The sequence below is a fragment of the Cetorhinus maximus genome, chromosome 3, assembly GCF_964194155.1.
Source record: "Cetorhinus maximus chromosome 3, sCetMax3.hap1.1, whole genome shotgun sequence".
NCBI lineage: Eukaryota > Metazoa > Chordata > Chondrichthyes > Lamniformes > Cetorhinidae > Cetorhinus > Cetorhinus maximus.
The window spans coordinates 38,747,698-38,769,617 of record NC_135881.1 but is presented as its reverse complement, the minus strand read 5'-3'; the positions used below and the strand labels follow the sequence as shown (position 1 = coordinate 38,769,617).

General features: G+C 41.3%; 1 protein-coding gene across 7 annotated transcripts in view; it reads right to left on the bottom strand.

Moving 5' to 3' along the window:
• The window catches only part of pard3aa (par-3 family cell polarity regulator alpha, a), an 815,271-nt gene that overhangs the window by 649,691 nt on the left and 143,660 nt on the right, over positions 1–21,920 (bottom strand). For all 7 annotated transcript variants that reach the window (XM_078537538.1, XM_078537552.1, XM_078537545.1 and 4 more), the window contains exon 2: positions 16,303–16,404. In XM_078537538.1, coding sequence (XP_078393664.1) covers positions 16,303–16,404 — 102 coding nt within the window. The remainder of the gene's footprint in view (positions 1–16,302; positions 16,405–21,920) is intronic.

The following is a 21,920-nucleotide window of genomic DNA, read 5'->3' as shown; positions in this document are numbered from 1 at the left end:
AGCAGCAAAAAGGATAGATAAAGGGGAACCAGTATTATAATATATTTGGATTTCCAGAAGACGTTCAATAAAGTACCGCACCCAAGGCTACTTAATAAGATATGAGCCCACGGTGTTGGGGGTAGTATATTAGCATGGATAGAGGATTGGCTAACTAATAGAAGACAGAGTTGGGATAAGTAGGGCATTTTCAGGTTGGCAACCTGTAACTAATGGAGTACCACAGGGACCAGTGCTGGGGCCACAATTATTTACAATATATATTAATGACTTGGATAAGGGAAGTGAATACACAATTACCAAATTTGCAGATGACAAAAATAGGTGGGAAGGCAAATTGTGAGGATGGCACAAAGAATCTACAGAGGGATATATACAGGTTAAGTGAATGGACAAAAATCTGGTAGATGGAACATAATGGGAAAAAAATGTGAGGTTATGCGCTTTGGCAGGAAGAATAGAGGAGCTGAATATTATTTAAAAGGTGAAATACTGCAGAAAGCTGCAGCACAAGGGGATTTATTGCTGAATCGCAAAAAGCTAGCATACAAGTTCAGCAGGTAATAGGCAAGGAAAATGAAATGTTGGCCTTTATTTCAAAGGGAATGGAGTACAAAAATAGGGAAGTCTTGCTAAAACTATACAAGGCACTAGTTAGACCACACCTAGAATACTATGAACAATTTTGGTCTTCTTATCCAAGGAAAAATATACAGGCATTGGAGGCAGTCCAGAGAAGGTTTACTAGGTCAATCCTGGGTATGGAGGGATTTTCTTATGAAGGGAGGTTGAGTAGGTTGGGTCTGTGCTCATTGTAGTTTAGAAGAATGAGAGGTGACCTTATGGAAACATCTAAGATTCTTAGGGGGCGTGATAGTGTAGATGCTGAGAGGTTGGTTCCACTTGTGGGAGAGTCTAGGACCAGAGGACAATCTCAGAGTAAGGGATCACCCATTTAAGACAGAGAGGAGGATGAATTTCTTCTCTCATAGGGTGGTGAATCTGTGGAATTGTTTACCACAGAGGGCTGTAGAGGCCGGGTCGTTAAGTATATTCAAGGCTGAGATGGACAGATTTTTAATCAGCAAAGGAATCAAGGGTTATGGGGCAAAGGTAGGAAAGTGGAGTTGAAGATTATCACATCAGCCATGATCTCGTTGAGTGGCGTAGCAGATTAGAAGGGCCAAATGGAGTACTTCCGTCCCTACCCCTCATGGTCTTATGGTGACAGGAGAGAAAGAAAAGGGACATGGAGGGAAGAATGAGGACAAGAGAATTATCTTAGCAGGGAGAAGTGGCCCAGATTTTCACCTAAATTGGCAGGTGAAGTGGGGGTTGGGGGGGCGAGGGGGTGCATTCTGAGCAAATAATCAAGGTGTGTGATTTAGATTATGTGATTCTATGAAGATGTGCAAACATTTGCCTCTCTGAATTCCAGCTGGGCAAATCTACAATGAATAAGATTTGACACCCCTGATATTAAAATGCATTGCATCACCATCCAGAGACCTAAATGGTACTGCAGGCAGCAGGCTAGCCTTGCTCAGAAAAAAAGACTTGCACTTATACAGCACTTTTCACATCCGCTAGATGCTTCAAAGTGTTTTACAGCCAATAAAGTGCTTTTGAAGTGGAGTCATTGTTGGAAACATGGCATGGGGCCAGAGTGATCACTAACATTTTCGATGAAACATGCCCCTTAACTACCAAATTTAATATACAACAGATGTATAACGGAAAGCCATTCATCCATAGAATAATGGACAATCATGTAACGCAATCTCCAAAGCACTTTTAAAAATTGCAGTATGCCGACTACTAAAAATAAAATTTGGATTATTATATTACTATAAATCAGTTGTTCTGATGTTATATACAATGCAAATGGAATTTTGGCCTTTTCTTGCTAGGTTGGAGTTTAAAAATAGGAAAGTCTTGTTACAACTGTACAGGGTGTTGGTGAGGCTGCACCTGGAGTACTGTGTATAGTTTGGTCCCCGCATTTAAGAAGGGATATACTGATATTGGAGGCAGCTCAAAGGAGATTCACTAGGCTGATTCCTGGGATGAAGGGGTTGACTTATCAAGAACGGCTAAACAAGCTAGGCCTTTATTCATTAGAGTTTAGAAGAATGAGGGGTGACCTTATTGAAACGTACAAGATTCTGAGGGGGCTTGACAGGTTAGATGTTGAGATGATGTTTCCACTAGTGGGGGAATCTCAAACTAGGGAACATAGTTACAGAATAAGGGGACATATTTAAAACTGAGATGCGAAGGAATTTCTTCTCTCAGAGGGTAGTGTATGTCTGAAATTCTCTAACCCAGAGAGTTGTGGAGGCTAGATCACTGAAAGCATTTAAAGAGGTGGTAGAGAGATTTTTGAAATATTGCGGGGTTGAGGGCTATGAGGAGCTGGAATGATAAATGAGTTGAGGGCTGGGGCAGGCCAGCCATGATCTTATTGAATGGAGGGGGCAGGCTTGAGGGGCTGAATGGTCTCCTCCTGCTCCTATTTCTTATGTTCTTGTTATGTCCTGTCCATATAAACTCCTATCACTTGTGTCAGGTCTGCACTAGATATTTATTCTCTTGGATTCAGTGTTGTCAGTCTCTCAGTAAAAAAATCTCCATTCCATACAATCAGTAGTTTACTGCCTAATATTCTAGCCACATTTCAGCATGACTCAGGCCATGACAATGAAAACCTCATGCTGCATAGACTAGGTACTGTAATCTCACACGTGCCTCTCAAATGGCAGTCTGATCATGCTTTCGTCAAACAAGGCCAGATATGAACTGTCGATCTAATTTATTTTACAGTCAGTAAATGAACATGAGGAATAAGTGTTTTCTTATCTAATTGTGACGTGATTCAACAGAACTCCACATAGTAAAGATGGCAATAAATGACAACACTCTGTCCTAGTTACCAGACTAACGTAAGTTTTCTGAACAAGGTTTTCTCTAAACCTACATTGTCTCACTTTTCGGGAAGCCTCAGCCCCTGTCCGTCTGTCTCAGCAGATTTTCCAGGGCTGGCCTCCAGACTATGTGGTTTTGTCTTTCATTCCCAGCTGGACAGCAGCTTGACCTCTGACCCTCTCCCTGATTGAGCTGGCCTGTGGATCTGCCAGTCAAACCAGTGTTTCCACTCCCACTCCCCAAACTACCACCACGTTAAAAAGGCATCCCACAACCCATCATTTTCCTTGCCCAAATGAATTGAGCCTTCCTGACAATTATGGATGCGGAAGATCACTATAATATTAAACAAACTTCTTTTATTTCAAGCACTCTGGACAGATATTTTACTTAATTCTAATCTTCATCTTCCAGCATTGCTGTCCTGCAAAATTGGCTCACTGAGAGCAAATTTAACTTGCAATTAACCTCCAGCATAGAAATAAGTTCTTCGGCTCAACTCATCCATGTCAATGTTTGTGCTCCAGATGAGTCTGCTCTTCATCTAACTCCGTCAGCATAACCTTCTATTCCTTTCTCACTTGTATACTTATCTTGTTATATATCAATGAATTAGACTTGGGTGTACAGGGTACATATTAACAATTTGCAGATGACACAAAAACTTTGAAGTATTGTGAACTGTGAGGAGGATAGTGATAAACTTCACAGTTTAGGACATAGGCTGGTGGAGTGTGTGGACAGGTGGCAGATAGAATTTAAGCAGAAAATTCTAAAGCGATACATTTGGTGGGAAGAACAAGGAGAAGTAATGCAAAATAAAGGGTACAATTCTAAAGGGGGTGCAGGAATAGAGAGACCTCGGAAATGGATGTGCACAGGCTGTTTGAAGGTGGCAAGGACAGGTTGAGAAAATGGTTAAAAAGACATACAGGATTCTGGGCTTTATAAACAGGAGCAGAGAATACAAAAGCGAGGAGGTTATGACGAATCTTCATAAAACACAGGTTTGACCTCATCTGGAACACTGTGTCTATTTCTGGGCACCTTACTTTTGGGAGAAGGTGAAGGCTTTAGGGAGGGTGCAGCAGAGATAGTTTCAGGGATGAGGGATAGATTGGAAAAGTTGTGGCTATTTTCCTTAGGCGAGGGAAGGTTAAGAGATTGATCGAGGTATTCAAAAACATGAGGGGTCAAGACAGAATAGATAGAGAGAACAACAGATGATTTATCCCTAACTGTTGTATCCTCTGACATTCCATGTTACCATGTAATGCCACAGCAAGTCTACTAATGTTTTATAAGCTTATCAACAGCTCACTGGAGTGGAATTTGGCCATGTGTAAACCAAGCTACTCCTGGAGATCCTTCTAAACTAACACTCTATTTAGTTAGAAGGACAGCCTGATCTCAAGAGTGTAAGCTCCATGGAACATGATCAAAGCACTTACAAGATGTTCCTTTTCAGATGGGAGAGTCTGATTGATTCCTAAAAATCACACAAAGGACATGCTATTTCAACACAATGTCAGGATTCTTCAATATTTAATAGGCTCCACCTCTGCAGTCTAAATACTGTAATTAGACATCACTTAATCACTTCCATTTACAAGCATTGTCTAAGGTTGATTACGGCAAAATAAAAGGACAAATTGAGAAACAACAATGGCAATGAATCCCCACATCATCATGAATGGGGAGCGGAGGCCGACCGCACAGCTGAAGCAGCTCGCATGCCAGTAACTGCAGCACTGGCAGCCTATGCACAAAGCTCATCGAAACTGAAAAAATACAGGGTGATTACTACATCCTCCCCCCCACCTCTCTTCATTAACATAACTGAAGCACGATTGAGAGAACGGGGTGCAATTAAAATTTGTCTGCTGCTGAGTCTTCAAATCATCCCTCTCTCCAGAAAAACTGTTGGTGCTATATGTGCTTTCAGTAGCCCTTCACTGAATTCTGATCTTTAGAATTCTCATCGAGACATCCCCCTCCTCTCAAGAGCTTAAAAATATATTCATATCAGCTGACATTGCATTGCTGGAAGAAGGTAACTAACTTCCACAAAAGCGCATACAGCTTCTAACAGGCAGGGTCTTATGACCTGCACCTTGAAAAAGATCAGTGCGTGCCAATCTGAATCAGATTAATTCAACCTCAATCCCAATAGGTCCAATATGCACTGCAGAGGAATATCACCTTCAACTTCACTTTCCCTTCCACACCCCATACCCCTCGATTCCCTGAGACACCAAATGTTTGTCTATCCCAGCCTTAAATATATTCAATGATGGAGCATCCACAACCCTCTGTGTGAAGAAATTTCTCATCTCAGTCATAAATGATTAGCTCCTTACCCTGTGCCCCAGTATTCTAGATTCCCTATTTAGGGGAAGCAACCTCCCAGTGACTAGCCTGCTAAACCCCTTCAGAGTTTTTCAACAAGATCACCTCTCAATTCTTCTGAACTCCAAAGAGTATAGGCCCAATTTACTCAACCTCTCATCATAGGGCAACCCTCACATTCCAAGGGCCAATCTAGTCAATTGTCGCTGCACCACCTCCAATGCAAGTATATGCTTCCTTAAATACCGAGGCCAAAACTACACTCAGTATTCCAGGTGTGGTCTCACCAAAGCTCTGAACAATTGTAGCAACAGTTCCTCCATCTTGTACTCCAATTCCCTTGTAATAAAGGCCAATATGCCATTTGACTTCCTAATTGCATCTTGTACCTGCAAGCTAACTTTGTGTACCCCCTGAATGTGAACATTTACAAGTTTCACATCTTATAAAAAATACTCTGCTTTCCTAGTCTTATGACCAAATGAATAACCTCACACTCCCCCAAATTATACTCCATCTACCATCTTATTGCCCACTTAATCTATCTATATCCCTTGGCAACCTCCCTGTGTCCTTTTATTTTAATTATTTCATGGGTTGTGGGCATCATTGGCAAGCCAGCATTTGTTGCCAATGCCTAATTGCCCTTGAGCTGAGTGCCATGCTAGGCAGTTTCAGAGGGCAGTTAAGAATCAACAACATTGCTGTCAGACTGGAGTCAGACGTAGGCCAGGCCCAGTAAGGATAGCAGATTAAAGCAAAAAACTGCAGATGCTGGAAATTCGAAACAAAAACAAAAATACCTGGAAAAACTCAGCAGGCCTGACAGCATCTACGGAGAGGATTACAGTTAACGTTTCGAGTCTGTATGACTCTTCACCAGAACATGGATAGCAGATTTCCTTTCCCAAAAGGATATTAGTAAACCAGATGGGATTTTAACAACATTACTTATTTTTATTATTTATTCGTTCACAGGATGTGGACGCACTGGCTAGGCCAGTATTTATTGCCCATCCCTAATTGCCCTCGAGGAAATGGTGATGAGCAACTCTCTTGAACTGCTACGGTCCACGTGCTGTAGGTACACCCATAGTACTGTTAGGAAGGGTGTTCCAGGCTTTTGACCCAGTGACAATGAAGGAACGGTGATATACTTCCAAGTCAGCATGGTGTGTAGTTTGGAGGGGAACTTGCAGCTGGTGGTGTTCCCATGCATCTGCTGCTCTTGTCCTTCTAGGTGGTAGAGATCGTGGGTTTGGAAGGTGCTGTCAAAGGAATCTTGGTGAGTTGCTACAGTGCATCTTGTAGATGGTACACACTGCTGCCACTGTGCATTGGTGGTGGAGGCAGTTATTATAGAAGGTGGTGGATGGGATGCCTATCAAGTGGGCTGCTTTGTCCTGGATAGTTTAAGCTTCTTGAGTGTTGTTGGAGTTGCGCTCATCCAGGCAAGTGCAGAGTATTCCATCACACTCCTGACTTGTGCCTTGTAGACAGTGGACAGGCTTTGGGGTATCAGGAGGGGACTTACTCACTGCAGAATTTCCAGCCTCTGCTCTTCTAGCCATAGTATTTACATAGCTAATCCGATTCAGTTTCCGATCAATGGTAATCCCCAGGATGTTGACAGTGGAGGATTCAGCATTGGCAATGCCACAATGTCAAGGAGACATGGATAGATTCTCTCTTGTTGGAGATGGTGATTGCCTGGCAGTTGTCTAGTCCAAATGTTCCTTGCCACTCATCAGCCCAAGCCTGAATATCGTCCAGATCTTGTTGTATATAGACACGACTACTTCAGTGTCTGAGCAGTCGTGAATTGTGCAGTCATCAGCAAACATCCCCACTTCTGATGTTATGACAAACAGCAAGAGCTTCTACAGGTATATAAAAAGAGAATGGCCAAAGTGAGTATGGGACCCTTGGAAGGTATGACTGGAGAATTGATAACAGGGAACAGGGAAATGACAGATAATTTAAACCAATATTTTGCATCGGTCTTCATGGTGGAGGACACAATGAATATCCCAAAGATGTCAGATTAGCAAGGAGCTAATGGGAGGAAAGATCTTGTAACAGTCTCTATCACGAGGGACAAAGCATTTCACAAACTAATGGGACTAAAGGCAGACAAGTCACCAGAATCTGATACTCTGCATCCAAAGGTTTTAAAGGAAGTGGCTGCAGGGATAGTTGGGGGCATTGGTCAAAATATTCCAGAACTCACTGGGTTCCAAGAGGGGATCAGCGGATTGGAAAACCCCTAATATGGCATGCCTGTTCAAGGATGGAGGGAGACAAAAAGCAGGAAAATATAGGCCAGTCAGCCTAACATCAGTCGTTGGGAAAATTCTAGAGTCCATTATTAAGGAAGAAATAGCAGGACATTTAGAAAAGATTAACACAATCAAACAGAGTCAGCATGGTTTTGTGAAAGGGAAGTCATGTTTAACAAATTTGCTAGACTTCTTTGAGGATATAACAAGCAGAGTTGATAAAGGGGAACCAATAGATGTAGTGTATTTGAGTTTCCAGAAGGCATTCGATAAGGTGCCACATAAAAGATTATTGCACATGATAGGAGCTCACGGTATTGGGGGTAATGTATTAGCATGGATTGAGGACTGGTTAACACACAGAAGACAGAGTCAGGATTAATGGGTCTTTTTCAGGTTGGAAAGACGTAACTAGTGGAGTGCCGCAAGGATCAGTCCTAGGGCCTCAATTATTTACAATCTACATAATGACTTGGAAGAGGGGTGTAATGTATCCAAATTTGCTGACGATACAAAAATAGATTGGGGGGGGGGGGGGGGGGGCGGGTGGCCATGTTGCGATGAGGATATAAGGAATCTGCAAGGGGGTATAGATAGGCTGAGTGAGTGGCAAAAAACTTGGCAAATGGAGTTTAATGTAGGAAAGTTTGAGGTCATGCACTTTAGGATAAATCAAAAGGCAGACTATTATTTAAATGGAGAGAGATTCCATAGAAGTGCAGCACAGGGGGATCTGGGTGTTCTTGTGCATGAAACACGCAAAGTTACTACGCAGGTGCAGCAAGAAATCAAGGCGGCAAATTGAATTTTGCTAGGGGGTTGGAGTTTAAAAATAGTGAAGCCTTGTTACAACTGTACAGGATGTGGGTGAGGCTGCACCTGGAGTACTGTTTGCAGTTTTGGTCCCCGTAAAGAAAGGATATACTGATATTGGAGGCAGCTCAAAAGAGATTCACTAGGCTGATTCTTGGGATGAAGGGGTTGACTTATGCAGAACGGCTAAACAGGTTAGGCCTTTATTCATTAGAGTTTAGAAGAATGAAGGGTACTCTTCTTGAAGCGTTCAAGGTTCTGAGGGGGTTTGACAGGGCAGGTGTTGAGAAGATGTTTCCACTCGTGAAGGGAATCTAAAACTAAGGGACATAGTTACAGGATGAGAGGACACATTTAAAACTGAGATGCAAAGGAATTTCTTCTCTCAGAGGGTAGTGAATGTTTGGAATTCTCTACCCCACAGAGTTATATCGGGGAGTTGAGGGCTATGAGCAGCTGGCACGAAAGAGGAGTTGAGACCACGGGCAGATCAGCCATGATCTTATTGAATGATGGGGCAGGCTTGAGGGGCTGAATGGCCTACTCCTGCTCCTATTTCTTATGTTCTTATGATGGAGGGAAGGTTAATGATGAAGCAACTGAAGATGGACACGACCCTGAAGAACTCCTGCAGCGATTGCCCACCAATTACTGAGACCAGCTTTTAATTCCAGGTTTATTAATTGAATTTAAACTGCATCAGCTGTCCTGGTGAACCCATGTTACCAGAGCGTTGGCCTGAGCCTCTATATTACTAGCCCAATGACATTACCATTACACCATCATCTCTACTCCTCATAGCTTACATTTCCACTTAGCTTTGTATCATCTTCGCCCAAGTCATTAATATAGAATGTGAATAGCTGAGGCCCCAGCATTGAGCCTTGCAGCACTACACTAGCCAGAGCCTGCCAACTTGAGAAATCCCCATTTATTCCTAGTCGTTTCCTGCCCATTAACCAATCCTCTATCCATGCAAAAATATTACCCCCAACTCCATGGGCCCTTGCCCTGCCTATTGACCTTTTGAGTAGCAACTGAATGTCTTTTTGAAATCCATGTCTATGACATTTACTGGTTTCCCTTATCTATCCGACTAGTTACAGCCTCAAAAAAACTTAAAAATAAATTTGTCAAACACAATTTCCTTTTGTAACATCATGTTGATTTTGTCTGATCATGCTATGATTTTCTAAGTGTGTTAAGATTTTCTTAATAATAGATGACAGATGTCAGCTGAACTGGCCTGTGGTTTCCAGCTTACACTCCCTTGCTCCTTTCTTGAGATGTCACATTGGAAAATCAAAGCCTGAGCATCCATTATCTCTGCAGCTATTTCTTTTAGAACCCCAGCATTTGGGGGAAGGGTATGGGGATTTGTCAGGCTTAAGTTCCTCCAGTTTCACTTCAGATACTGAGGCACATGTGTCCATATGCAGCAAGATCTGGACAACATTCTGGCCTGAGCTGATAAGTGGCAAGTAAGATTCGCCCCACACAAGTGCCAGGCAATGTTGATCTCCAACAAGAGAGAATCTAATATTTCCCCTTGACATTCAATGGCATTTCTATCGTTGAATGCCCTCCTCTCAACATCCTGAGGGTTACCGTAGACCAGAAACTGAACACATGAACATTGTGGCTACAAGGGCAGGTTAGAGGCTGGGAATTCTAAGGCAAGTAACTCACGTCCTGACTCTCCAAAGCCTGTCCACCATCTGCAAGGCACAATTCAGGAGTGTTATGGAATACTTCCCACTTGCCTGGATGAAAGCAGCTCCAACAACACACAAGAAGCTCAACACCAGTCAGGACAAAGCAGCCCACTTGATTGGCACCCCATCCACCACCTTAAACATTCACTCCTTCCACCACTGATGCATGGTAGCAGCAGCGTGTACCATCCACAAGATGCACTGCAGTAACTCATCAAGGCTCCTTCAATAGCACCTTCCAAACTCACAACCTCTCTCACCTAGAAGGACAAGGGCAGCAAATGTCTGGAAACACCACGACCTGCAAGTTCCCTACTAATCACACACCATCCTGACTTGGAACTCTTATCACCATTCCTTCTCTATCACTGGGTCAAAATCCTGGAACTCCCTCCCTAACAGCACTGTGGATGTACCTACACTACATGGACTGCAGCGGTTCAGGGCAGCAGCTCACTTCTCAAGGGCAATTAGGAATGGGCAATAAATGATGGCCTAGCCAGTGACAGAAATCCCGTGATAGAAAAAAGCCTTTTCTCTGCTGACATTAATTTCCTCAGTCTTTTTACACCTAGGTTATCCCCTATTTCCACAATGTAACATGCGTCGTCTACTGTGAAGGCAGACACAAAATATTTGTTCAACATCTCTGCCATTTCCTCATTCCCCATAATAATTTCTCCTGTCTCTGCTTCTAAGGGATCAATGCATATTTTTCCTTTTTTTAAATCCTCTTTTCCTTATTATAGTTGTAAATGCTCTTACAATCTGTTTTATATTCCTGAATAGTTTGCTCCGATATTCTATTTTATCCCTTATCATCAGCTTTTTGGTGGCCCTTTGCTGGTTTCTAAAGCACTCCTAATTCGCAGACTTACCGCTATTCGTTGCCATATTATAAGACTCTTCTTTTAATCCAATGCTGTTCTGAGCTTCCTGAGTTAGCCTCGGATGGGTCTTTTTTTTTTAAACAGAGTTTTTGTTTTTCAGTGGAATGTATTTTTTTTTGCATATTTTGAATTGTTTCTTTAAAAGTTTCCCACTGTTTATTTACGGCCAGACCTTTCAGTCTGTTTACCCAATCAACCTTAGGCAGCATTCCCCTCATACCTATGTCATTGCTTTTGTTTAAGTTTCTTGTTTATGATTGGAGTATGCCATCTTCAAACTTAATGTCGAATTATTATGATTACTTTAGCCGAGTGGGTCTTTTACTATGGTTACTAATTAACCCTGCCTCAGGGCAAAATTCAAGACCTAAAATTGCTTTAGCCCTCAGTGGTTCCAAAATATATTGTTCCAGGAAACTGTCACGAAAACATTTACTAACTCATCTTCTAAACCATCATTTCCAATTAGATTGGTCAAGTCAACATGAAGACTTAAGTTCCCCGCAAGTATTAGATTGCCTTTGTTTCGGGACAGACAGTGGCAATGTCACTGGACTAGTAATCCAGATGCTTAGGCTGATTCTGGGGCGTGGATTCAAATCCCACCATGGCAGCAGGTGGAATTTAAATTCAATTAAAATCAGGAATTAAAAACTCGCCTCAGTGATCGTGACCCTGAAACTATCATCTGGTTCATCGAGGTCCTTTAGGAAAGGAAATCTGCCACCCTTACCTGCTCTAGCCTAGCTGTGACTCCAGGCCCACAGCAATGTGGTTGACTCATGACTGCCCTCTGAAATGGCCTAGCAAGTCACTCAGTTCAAGGGCAATTAAGGAAGGGCTACAAATGCTGGCTTTGCCAGCGATGCCCACCTCTCATGAAAGAATAAAAAAAGCACAGTTCAATAATTTCTTTTTTTACTACTAATCCCTGTCTGGACATTACTCACTGCTGCACAATTATTGTTAAACTCTGTCCCTTCTTGTCCCATTCGGCTTGCATTTACCCACATCTTTTCACTGTTCTGCTGCCTTGACTTTGCTCTTTGGATGTCCAAATCTCCTTTCATCTGAACCCTGTGCATGCACACCAACATCCTCCCACCCCAACCCCTCCATCCTCCCTACTCTGTAAAGCCCCAACTTATGTGGTTTGCCAGGACACTTGTTCCAGCCCAGTTTAAGTGAAGCCCAACCCAACAGAACAGCTCTCTCTTTCCTGAGTACTGGTGCCATTACTCCAAGATCGAAACCCTTTCTTTCCACTCTTTGAGCCATGCGTTTAATTCTCAAATCTGCATGACCCTATGCCATTTGGCATGTGGCTCAGGTAACAATCCAAGGATGATTATGTTTGATATTCTGCAATTAATTTTGACCCTAACCTTTCAAAGACTCTTAGCAGAACATCATTCCTAGTTGTATTTATGTTGTTGGTTCCTATGCGGATCACAACGACTGGATCCTCGCCCTCCCACTCAAAGTTTATCTCCAGCCATGAGGACATGTCCTAAACCTTGGCACCAAGCAGGCAACACAATCTTTAGAGCTCCTGGTTGCAGCTAGGGAGAACAGGGTCTATCCACCTGACTATCCTGTCCCCTCTCATTACCACATTCTTATTCACTTCTTCCACTTGAATGGCATCTGCACTATAGTCAGTCGGCGGTTTCTTATTCTCTAGTAAATGCACTGCATTCTGTGATCACTCGTTTAAGATCCTAGGATCATATCATTTTTAAGAAAAATCCAACGGACAATTATGGGTCAATATAATTATTGTGGGCTCTCGTTTTCACTTTCTTATCCTTCAAAATGCCATTAATTATCAAAAATCTTTGATCAAAAGGAGAGGGGAGAAACCAGTGTCCCCAATTTTATTATTTTCCATTAATAATAATGGGAAATTATTATTCCTTCCATGTGTGGGAAAGGATTCACTCAGTCACCCAGCTTCTACAGAGGCTGCAGAAAATAAATGATCAACGATACAAGATATTGCTGAAAATCAAAGTAATTAAAAATCGTACTCAAAAATCACTCCAACTACTTGTTTAGTAAACATTTCTCTGTAATTATTTTAATTAACTTATTTTTTAAAATTCTATGTTGGAAAGTATGCAAAATGTGATAAACACATGACCTGCCAGAGGTAATAATTAGCATTTTTATATCATGCAGTTCAATTATTTAATAGAATTTTAAGACTTTCTCTTGCTCTGAATTTTAAAGGTTCATTGAAATCTATGATGGGGACAAGTACAACTTCTTAGTTCAAACATTTTGAATGCAATTGTCCTCAGTGAAATCGTACACAGACACATACACATCAATGATTACTTGCAACTGTGTAAGTAAACCAGACAACCAGGAAGGCCCCAAATCCAATCCTTGGTCCATGCCGAGTTAGTGAGCCTCAACAAATACAGTGCAACTTCCTTCCGCATCTACAGGCTAATTGGGAAAATATCACAAGGGTTCACATATCAGATCAATATCCAGCAACCCCAGGACATGAGGTGAAAATAATTGTTCCCTACAACCTTTTAAGACTCAAATGTAGAATTATTATCTGGGCAAGTTATCAGAGAACCACCAATGCCCATGAAACCACAAGATAGCTACAAATAAGGAAAACTATTCAGCCCAATTTAGTTAATCCATCGAAAAATTCCTTCAAGACCCCTCATCACAGCACTTATATGCTTTTTGAACAAAGTCGAGGTTTTCACCTCAGAAATCTTTCTTGCGTTTCATGAAGAATGAAGTTAAACCGGAAAGGGGCGGAGTAGCAGAACTATTCTGAAATCTAAATAAAACTGTTGAATGGTGAAACGGATTATAGTTTTCTTGTGCTAACCTGCCTATGCCACTTTTTACTTTAAAAAAACAATTTTAGTCCTATTCATGTAAAAAAACTAATTCCTTGGCTATCGTGCAATGCATCCTTCCACACCTGTGCCTTTGTAAGTCTGAACATTGCTATTTGCATGACAGTTCAAAACACTACAAAGCTCCATACACTGCAATTTATGGCCAAGCTGATGGTCACCAGGAATAACAAATATTATTAAATTTAACATCAGTTCTCCATCAACAAATCTGTTTTAAGGGAAAATTCCCAAATATGTGCATCTCTCATGACTGCTTTGAAAATTACATCATGATAATCAAGTAAATGTTTTCCAAAACAAAATAATACAAATCTTATGCAGTTTGAGTAGAGAATTCCAAAGCCTAGTACACGGCAATGTGATTTGGCAATGGATGCCTCAGCACACTGTACATCAATTGCACTCAAGTTTGGTCCCTTTGGACTTGGAGTTAAGTTATGTGCCAACATGAGTTGGGAGGTGGCTGGCAAAAGCTTTGCTGGGATGGGATGCGAGGCAGTGATCATGCAGAGCAACAGCTCCAGATGTGTCATAACGAACGGAGGAGTAAATGCTAAATAGTTGAGAGATGAGAAGCAAGTTGGGGGCTCCCCCCCTCTCCTACCCACTCCCCCCCACCACCCACCCCAGTTATTGTACGCAGAAGAAAGTGGCATCAACAGCAGGTAAGGGAATGCAGAAAATGAGGACTATGAAGAAGTAGTTCTAGATAGCCTCATTGATGATCTAAATCAGTGAGGCCACAGAAAATGGCAAAGCCAAATAAGTGGCTGCATATACAAATTGAAAATTTTCTATGGAGAGGGAGCCCTAACTTTCGAGAGCTAGCAAAGGGAACTGAAATCACTGAGGATGTGTCATCACTCAGTGCAGAGGCTGAAGGAGGAATTAAAGGGAGGATTCTTTGGAGGAACTTGAGATGAGGCTTACTGGGCAATCAACAAGGATGTTAAAAGGAGCGGAAAGGGGGCAAACATCCACTTCCGTTATAGAAGAGATTGCTTTTACTAGAAATAACTATGATGTTCAAAGAGAACCCTTTAACCAAAAAAAAAATCCGCACCCCACATTAGCGTCTTAAATTGCAGATATTCATGGTGAGCAAACATTACAATAATAGATCTGTAATCACCACCACTCCATTCTAGTCTTAGAGCTCAAAACGCTCTCTCCAGAATCAGAATCTAAATTTGTGATACTATGTATTTTTCAGGCTGAGATAGTATTGTAATGTCTCACCTCATGACATTTAACAGAAATCCAAGTTAAAAATATTAATCTACAGAGCAGTTAGCTGCATGAAAATTTCTCATGTGACCCATTACACAATAGCAAAGTAACATTAACAACAGTGAGAGTGACTAAATAGTTTGATCTGAAAAGTCTTACGGACTCGAAACATGAAGTCTGTTTCTCTCTCCACAGATGCTGTCAGATCTGCTGAGTTTTTCCAGCATTTTCTGTTTTATTTCAGCAGCCAATAAGTATTAGGTCTTTGGAAAAAGTTACTTTATGCCAACTTTACCAACAGCCAAATATTTTCATTGTGAAAGCAAAGGATTTGAAAGCCCAAATCTGGGCATTACAGCACATTGTACAATGCACCTCCAGCTATCGGTAATAAACTACCAATTTGTTGAATAAGGGAGTTGTACGTAAACCGGTCACAACTAGTGAAAGAACACTGGAAAAGGGATGTAATGCCTGCTTCCTCCCACTAGTTGCCTCAATCCTATAGAGGCTGTTTACTTAGAGGGCTCTGGTCCTCTGGCCTCAAACTTTAATCCATCCTTCCTCTCAACACAGATGCTGCCTAACCCACTGAGTGCATTCAGCATCTTCTGCTTTTATATTCACCCATATTGTTGTGTTCAATCTTTTTCCCTTTCCCCAGTTACCCCTAATTTCTTGAAACCTCACGGTAAAGAGAAATATGAACCTTTTTGTTTCCTCCAGTTCCTGTCAGAACTCATAATGGAGACAGGCAGCAGAAGCCTTCTTCATGTGTGGGTATAGGCAGTGGGTGTCTTTTAAAACAAGGGGCAATCACAACCAAACTTGAATTCCTCTTAATCACAAATGCGCTTCCAATAGGAATAGAGAGCTGAGCAGTCCAGGCAGGACAAAGCCAATTGCACTTCTTTCAGTACATCTCCGAGATGAAACAGACTGCCGAGTTAAGACGAGGCGCTGGTCTCCTGGTCTCAGAGTTGAGAATATCTATTCATTCAAGGTCTATTTCCCCAACACAGTAGGTGTTCAACATTAACTATCTAGGTTGGCAGCCTTCCATCTGCAAGAGATGATGTCAATGTAGCCCTCAGTAATATCAGGCATAAACATTTTCTAAACATTAGAAATAGTACCCCAAACTTTTAACGTTGTATTCCATTCTCAAGATTATTAAGGAGGCAAACAGTAATTGCAAGAAACTCACTCGGTCCTTATCATCAGCAACATCAGAGAGGATGTCATCAAGATCCAAGATGCCGCCATCACTGTGCTCCAAACGATGCACTTGTACCCAGTAGCCTGGATCCTAATGGAAAGAGGAAGAAATATTAGCCACAGAAGTTGACTGGAGGAAACCTCCAACAGCAAACTTGAGTTTTCACTGTTATTTTACTAAACACATACACGATACACTACAGAACTTGCTGCGACACTTTCGACAGCACCTTTGAAACATGCAGCCTCCACCACTGAAGGGCAAGAGCAGTAGACACATGAGAACACCACCACCTACAAGTTCCCCTCCAATCCTCACGCCATGCTGACTTGGAACTCTATCACCATTCGTTCACTGCCGCTGGGTGATCCTGGAACTCCCAAACAGCACTGAAGGTGTACCTACACTGCATGGACTGGAGTGGTTCGAGGTGCTGGCTCACCACCAGCTTCTCAAGGGCAATTCAGGATGGGCAATAAATGGTGTCCTAGCCAGTAATCCTCACATCCCATGAAAGAATAAAAAAAGACCAAAAAAAAAGACAAGATTGAAATGACAGCAAGAGGTGAATCTCATCAGATAACTTTAGGCTGCACGTTGCCTGAAAACAAATATTACAAAAAGTGTTGTTTACATATATTTTGAGATAAACTGCAATTCTGAGTATCTCTTTTAAATTCGGCGATAGAATACTTAGCAAAGACCAAAAGGACTCAAACAGATAAAAGGCAAATTTCCCTTATCGGGATGATGGCACCAGTGGAATGATGATAGTCAAAAATTAACAAGGAGTTAACATTAGCAGTTAAAATGCTGTGTATAAATTCTTTACCATGCACTGAGAACAGTACAGGTCAAGTAAAATTTACCTCAAAAAAATGCATGAAATGTTAAACGTAAACAAGTTAATTAACTGTGAAGCTTTGGCAAGAAAGGCACTAAATAAATTCAGGTTATTTCTTTGCCTGGAAACTTGGTTCAATTGCTGCTATTTTTGCTTCTGGTTCATTAGATTGATTGCATAATCTAAGCCAAAACCCCAGTGCAAGGTTAAGAATCAGCGTTGCCTTCCACTGAGTGAGTATCAAAATCAACTCTGCCTTGGTTTCCAGTAAACATTAAAAGTTGGTCCTCCAACAGAACATATTTTGATGAGAGAATAAAGTGCTTTGGGTTCATATGCCAGTCCTCATCAATGCACACAACATACTGAAGCCAGCATACTTCACAAGGAAATACAAAGTACAAGGGCAATGGCTAAGGATGCTAGATTCTGAAAAATAAGTAACTCTTCACACCAGTTTGAAGTTTGAGCAGAAAACGAAACAGAGGTCAATGACACAGAGTTTACGTACACAAGTCACTGACCTCTGCTCCTGGATTTCTGCCCATTACAACATTCAGGGATCCCAAGGTTGGGGAGCAAAGGACAGAGATTGTGTTCGAGTGCGCTAACAAGATGAATCACATCAAAAAAACTCATACCCTACAAATCAACACCTCACCTAATTTGCAGAGGGTTCTTAAATTGGCACACAGGGAAATATATTCTGATAATCCCATACAGGGAAATTACAAATTAGGTACTGTGATTAGTTCTTAAGGTTAGCCACAATACATGTTGTGGATTACAAATATTTTCTTTTCTCACAACTGTACCCGAATTTATTAAATTCGGAATAATGGGATCATTGCCAATCCTTGTCTAACAACACAAAGAAATATAACCAGCTCCTCCAGCTTAAATACATTACTGCACTACTGTAATAAAACAATTGGGGACTAAATTATTTAATTTAAAATCATCACTCCACACACTTCTCTTTAATCTTTCAACCAAGTATTCTCTCATATTTTTAGGAGACTCCTTGGTTTCAACCGAACACTACTCTTGAAATTATGACACAGATACCATGTTAAAATGTATTGCATGCACAAGGGCAGTTAGGCTAATTATACCATAGCCCGTTCCAATCTATGACAGCATTCACTGGCTATGTCAAGCTGCACTATTAAAAAAAAGCATGCATTTACATTTAAATGACTCTACAATAAGCTGCTGGTTTCCGCCTACTGGGTAGGTTCTAGTGAATACTGTCCATCTTGTGTAGCATTTGCTTTACTGACACGTTAACAGTTTTTTAATAGAAGAAAGCTGGTTTGTATAGATGATGTTTCAGCTCAGAATTTTGTAAAAGAGGCTTTAAAAGACGTCTAAGAATCCTGACCCAGGTCAAAATAGAAACATCAATAGAAAATAATGAAAGGATTTATTTTTGGCTCACAAAATCTTTCATAACAGTGCTACCCCCACAGAAGTGTATGTGCACCTCACAGTAAATAACTTTTGAGTTGTTTATCTGTGAAACCAAGACACTCTTAAAATAAATACTAAAACAATAAAGCAGCTGCTTTTGCTTTCACAAGGATCAAGGAAGTATGCTCGAATTAGCAATCACAGGCTACTCAAAGCTATCCTGACTTTGCAGGAATGGGCTTCGGTAACACATCACTGCAGCTCAATCAGCAAGTGCTTCGTGCATATGGCAAATATTAGGAGGAGGATTGTGGACAACAATACATCCATCCTAGTCCACTAGCATCATTTTCTCTTCCGTCTTACGCACAACTCATCAGTAAGCAGTATTAAAATACTTCTGTATTTGCCCTCCCCCACCCCCCACTCCACCACACCCAATTATGTTTACATTCTAGTATTTGCAAAAGAAAATCATATTCGGTTTCCAGAGGATATTTAACTGAGAATGTAATCTCAAGAGGGTTAATACAGGGGGCTGGGCCAGATTCAGCTCATGTAGCAGACAGTATTAAATTACCAGCCCGACACATTTTCTCTTCAGACATAGGACAACAGAATATTCATCAGCCATTTCTAGCCAACAGGCACGAATCTCCTATTTGCATCTCAAGTCAATGCCAGAATATTTAGTCCGACATATAACTAGGAGAAAACTATAGGTTTGTTTTAATGCGATTTCACTGAAAATAAAACAGCAAATTAAACCTAAAATTAAAATTAAATTACATTCTTATCACATTCTTATCCAACATGTTTTTTTTTTAAAACTTCAATGAAAAAAGAATTAAGTGAACAACAAAATCAAAAAGAAATACAAGTTTAAGATGGTGGTCAATATTAAATGAACATGGATGGTCTACTTTATCTGTTGAATATGGTCTAATCTGAACATACAAATACCGTCAAGGAGAAGTCACTTCAGGAAATAGTCTCAAAGAATCTCTCACCATAAAGAACCAGTGACATTCCATCCTCTGCTCATAATGTGGACAACAAGGATGCATTCATTATCCGTCGCTAAGCAATTCTTTGTACAACCAAGTGGTTTAGTAGGCCGCTTCAGAATGCATTAAGGATTAACCATGTAACATGGGACTGGAGTCCTTTGGCAAAGGACATTAGTGAACCAGATGGGTTTTTAATGACAATCCTGCAGCATTCACGCAAATATATTACCCCTCCCAACCCCCACCGCTGCCAGTGCACATGAACAGATTTGTTGAATGCAGCTGACATTTAAACTCAGATTGTAGATTACTAGCCCTCCTGTACCATAGCCGCAAACCAATTGTTCAACAGATAGTCCAAAAATAATGCAACAGTTGTAATCTGACAGGGATGATGGACACACTTAATTGATCATAAGTGACCTACATGTGAATGTGAGCTGCATGTTCAACAATAATGTTGCTCAGCACACCGTATAGATGAAAGAAAGAAGCCAATCAATGGGTACATCAGAGGTTACATTGAAGTTAATGGAGAGGAGCTGACAATTCAGAAGATGTGCTGGCATCAAACAGATAGAAAAGGAGGCAATAGAGAGTAGTTTGACAGGGCTGGACCATAAAGAGGTGGCAAGGGTGGCAGTCTTAATCGCTTTAAAGTGCACACTGATGCCAACAAGGGCATGAAACAATAAAATACAGTTGCATAGAATGCGGTTAGTGACTTTAAACAGGCAAGAAGTCAAATTGAAGGGATTCAAACCGCTTTGGCAGAAGCTGGCCACTGATGGCACCCTCCAAAACCCGAGGAAAGACTGGAGACAGGAAGTTAGATCATGCAGAGCTACTGAGGTTCGGCTTTAAATAAAAAAAACAGGAGCTGAGTGCTTAGGGCAATCTGTGAAATGGGAAACAATGCTTGAGGAGAGCTAGTGACAATCATATCTGAAGCGATTTTTATCGATGAGCCAGTCATCGACCTGAAAGGTTAACTCTGTATGTCACTCCACAGATGCTGCCAGACTTGTCGAGTCTTTCCACCATTTTCTGATTTCAAGTTGAATCTCACTCTCCTGCTCATTTCCCATACCGTTTAATACTCTGCTTTTGCAAGTAATGATTTAATAGTTACAGACTCTGCTTCAACTGTACCTTGTGATAGGGGATTTCACATTGCATTTGCTTTGGATAAGAAATTTATTCTTGCCTTTTCTTTAATTCTTCACGATTACTTTAAAGTTATGCTCTCTTGATTTATTGCTATTTACCCTTACACAATCAAAGGACACACAAGTTGGTGCCGAACATTATTAAATAGGTGCATCTTGGTCACTCCGATAAACAATCACTCCCACAAGTGATGCCTGCTCTATTTGAGTCCCTGCCGAACAGTTAGAAGTCTGGTACTTTGTGGACCTGGCACTCACTGTCCCTTGGAGTCATAGATGTTTTCAAGGCAGCTTTCCAATAACCAAAGCTATCACTGAGCTTGGCACAAGTTTCACATACTTTGAAATCTTATCATTTCAAAAGGGTCCATGCCAGCAAATGCGCTGCATCACAATTTTTGGCAAAGGCTCAGAAGGACACAAAAAGAAAATCTAAAGAGCTGGCACAACTGAAGGCTGAAGGTGAATGGACTGTAACTGAACCCAAAACATACGTGGGTGGCCTGATGACTGCCAAGGCTATGTACCAAGCATATCTGAACTTAAACTTGCGCAAACTAATATCCAAATTAAGAAATGTGTTCTAAAAGTGTTAAGCAAAACAGTGGCAAAATTGTCACCCACACAGAGGAGGGAGGAGAAACCAAAGTACCTACCATGACAACAAAGGATGGCATCAATTCTTGGGTAGTTTTGAGCTCCCCAATTTTTCAGTAGCTAGAGACAATATGTTACTTGGAAAGGTAGAACAGGCAGTCTTGGGTTCATTGCCCAGCCTGTGCCAAGTTACCCAAATGCATGAGGAGTGGCGATAAGTGTGCTCAATCTGCCTCAGAACCCGAGGCCTGTGCATGAGAAAAATCAGGAGGTCCTGATCCTGATAAATATCAATGGCTCACCTGCGGGAACAGCAATCGGAGAGGCTGACCTGTCAGCTGCTTAGAACCGGCCCGCGCTGCGTTTGAAAGGAGTGTGAAAAAAAACAAATTGCAACATCACAGGAAAGGAGCAATTTGATTGGTTGGAGAGTATCTGATGAGTATCTGGTAAGCGCTTAAGGTGTATTCTGTTCATAAGGTTTACAATAAAGTAGGAACTGTACTTTTTGGTAAGTTTTATTAATTAGGTCCAACTAAAATAATTTTTCCAGGTAATTCTGTTTTTGTTTTG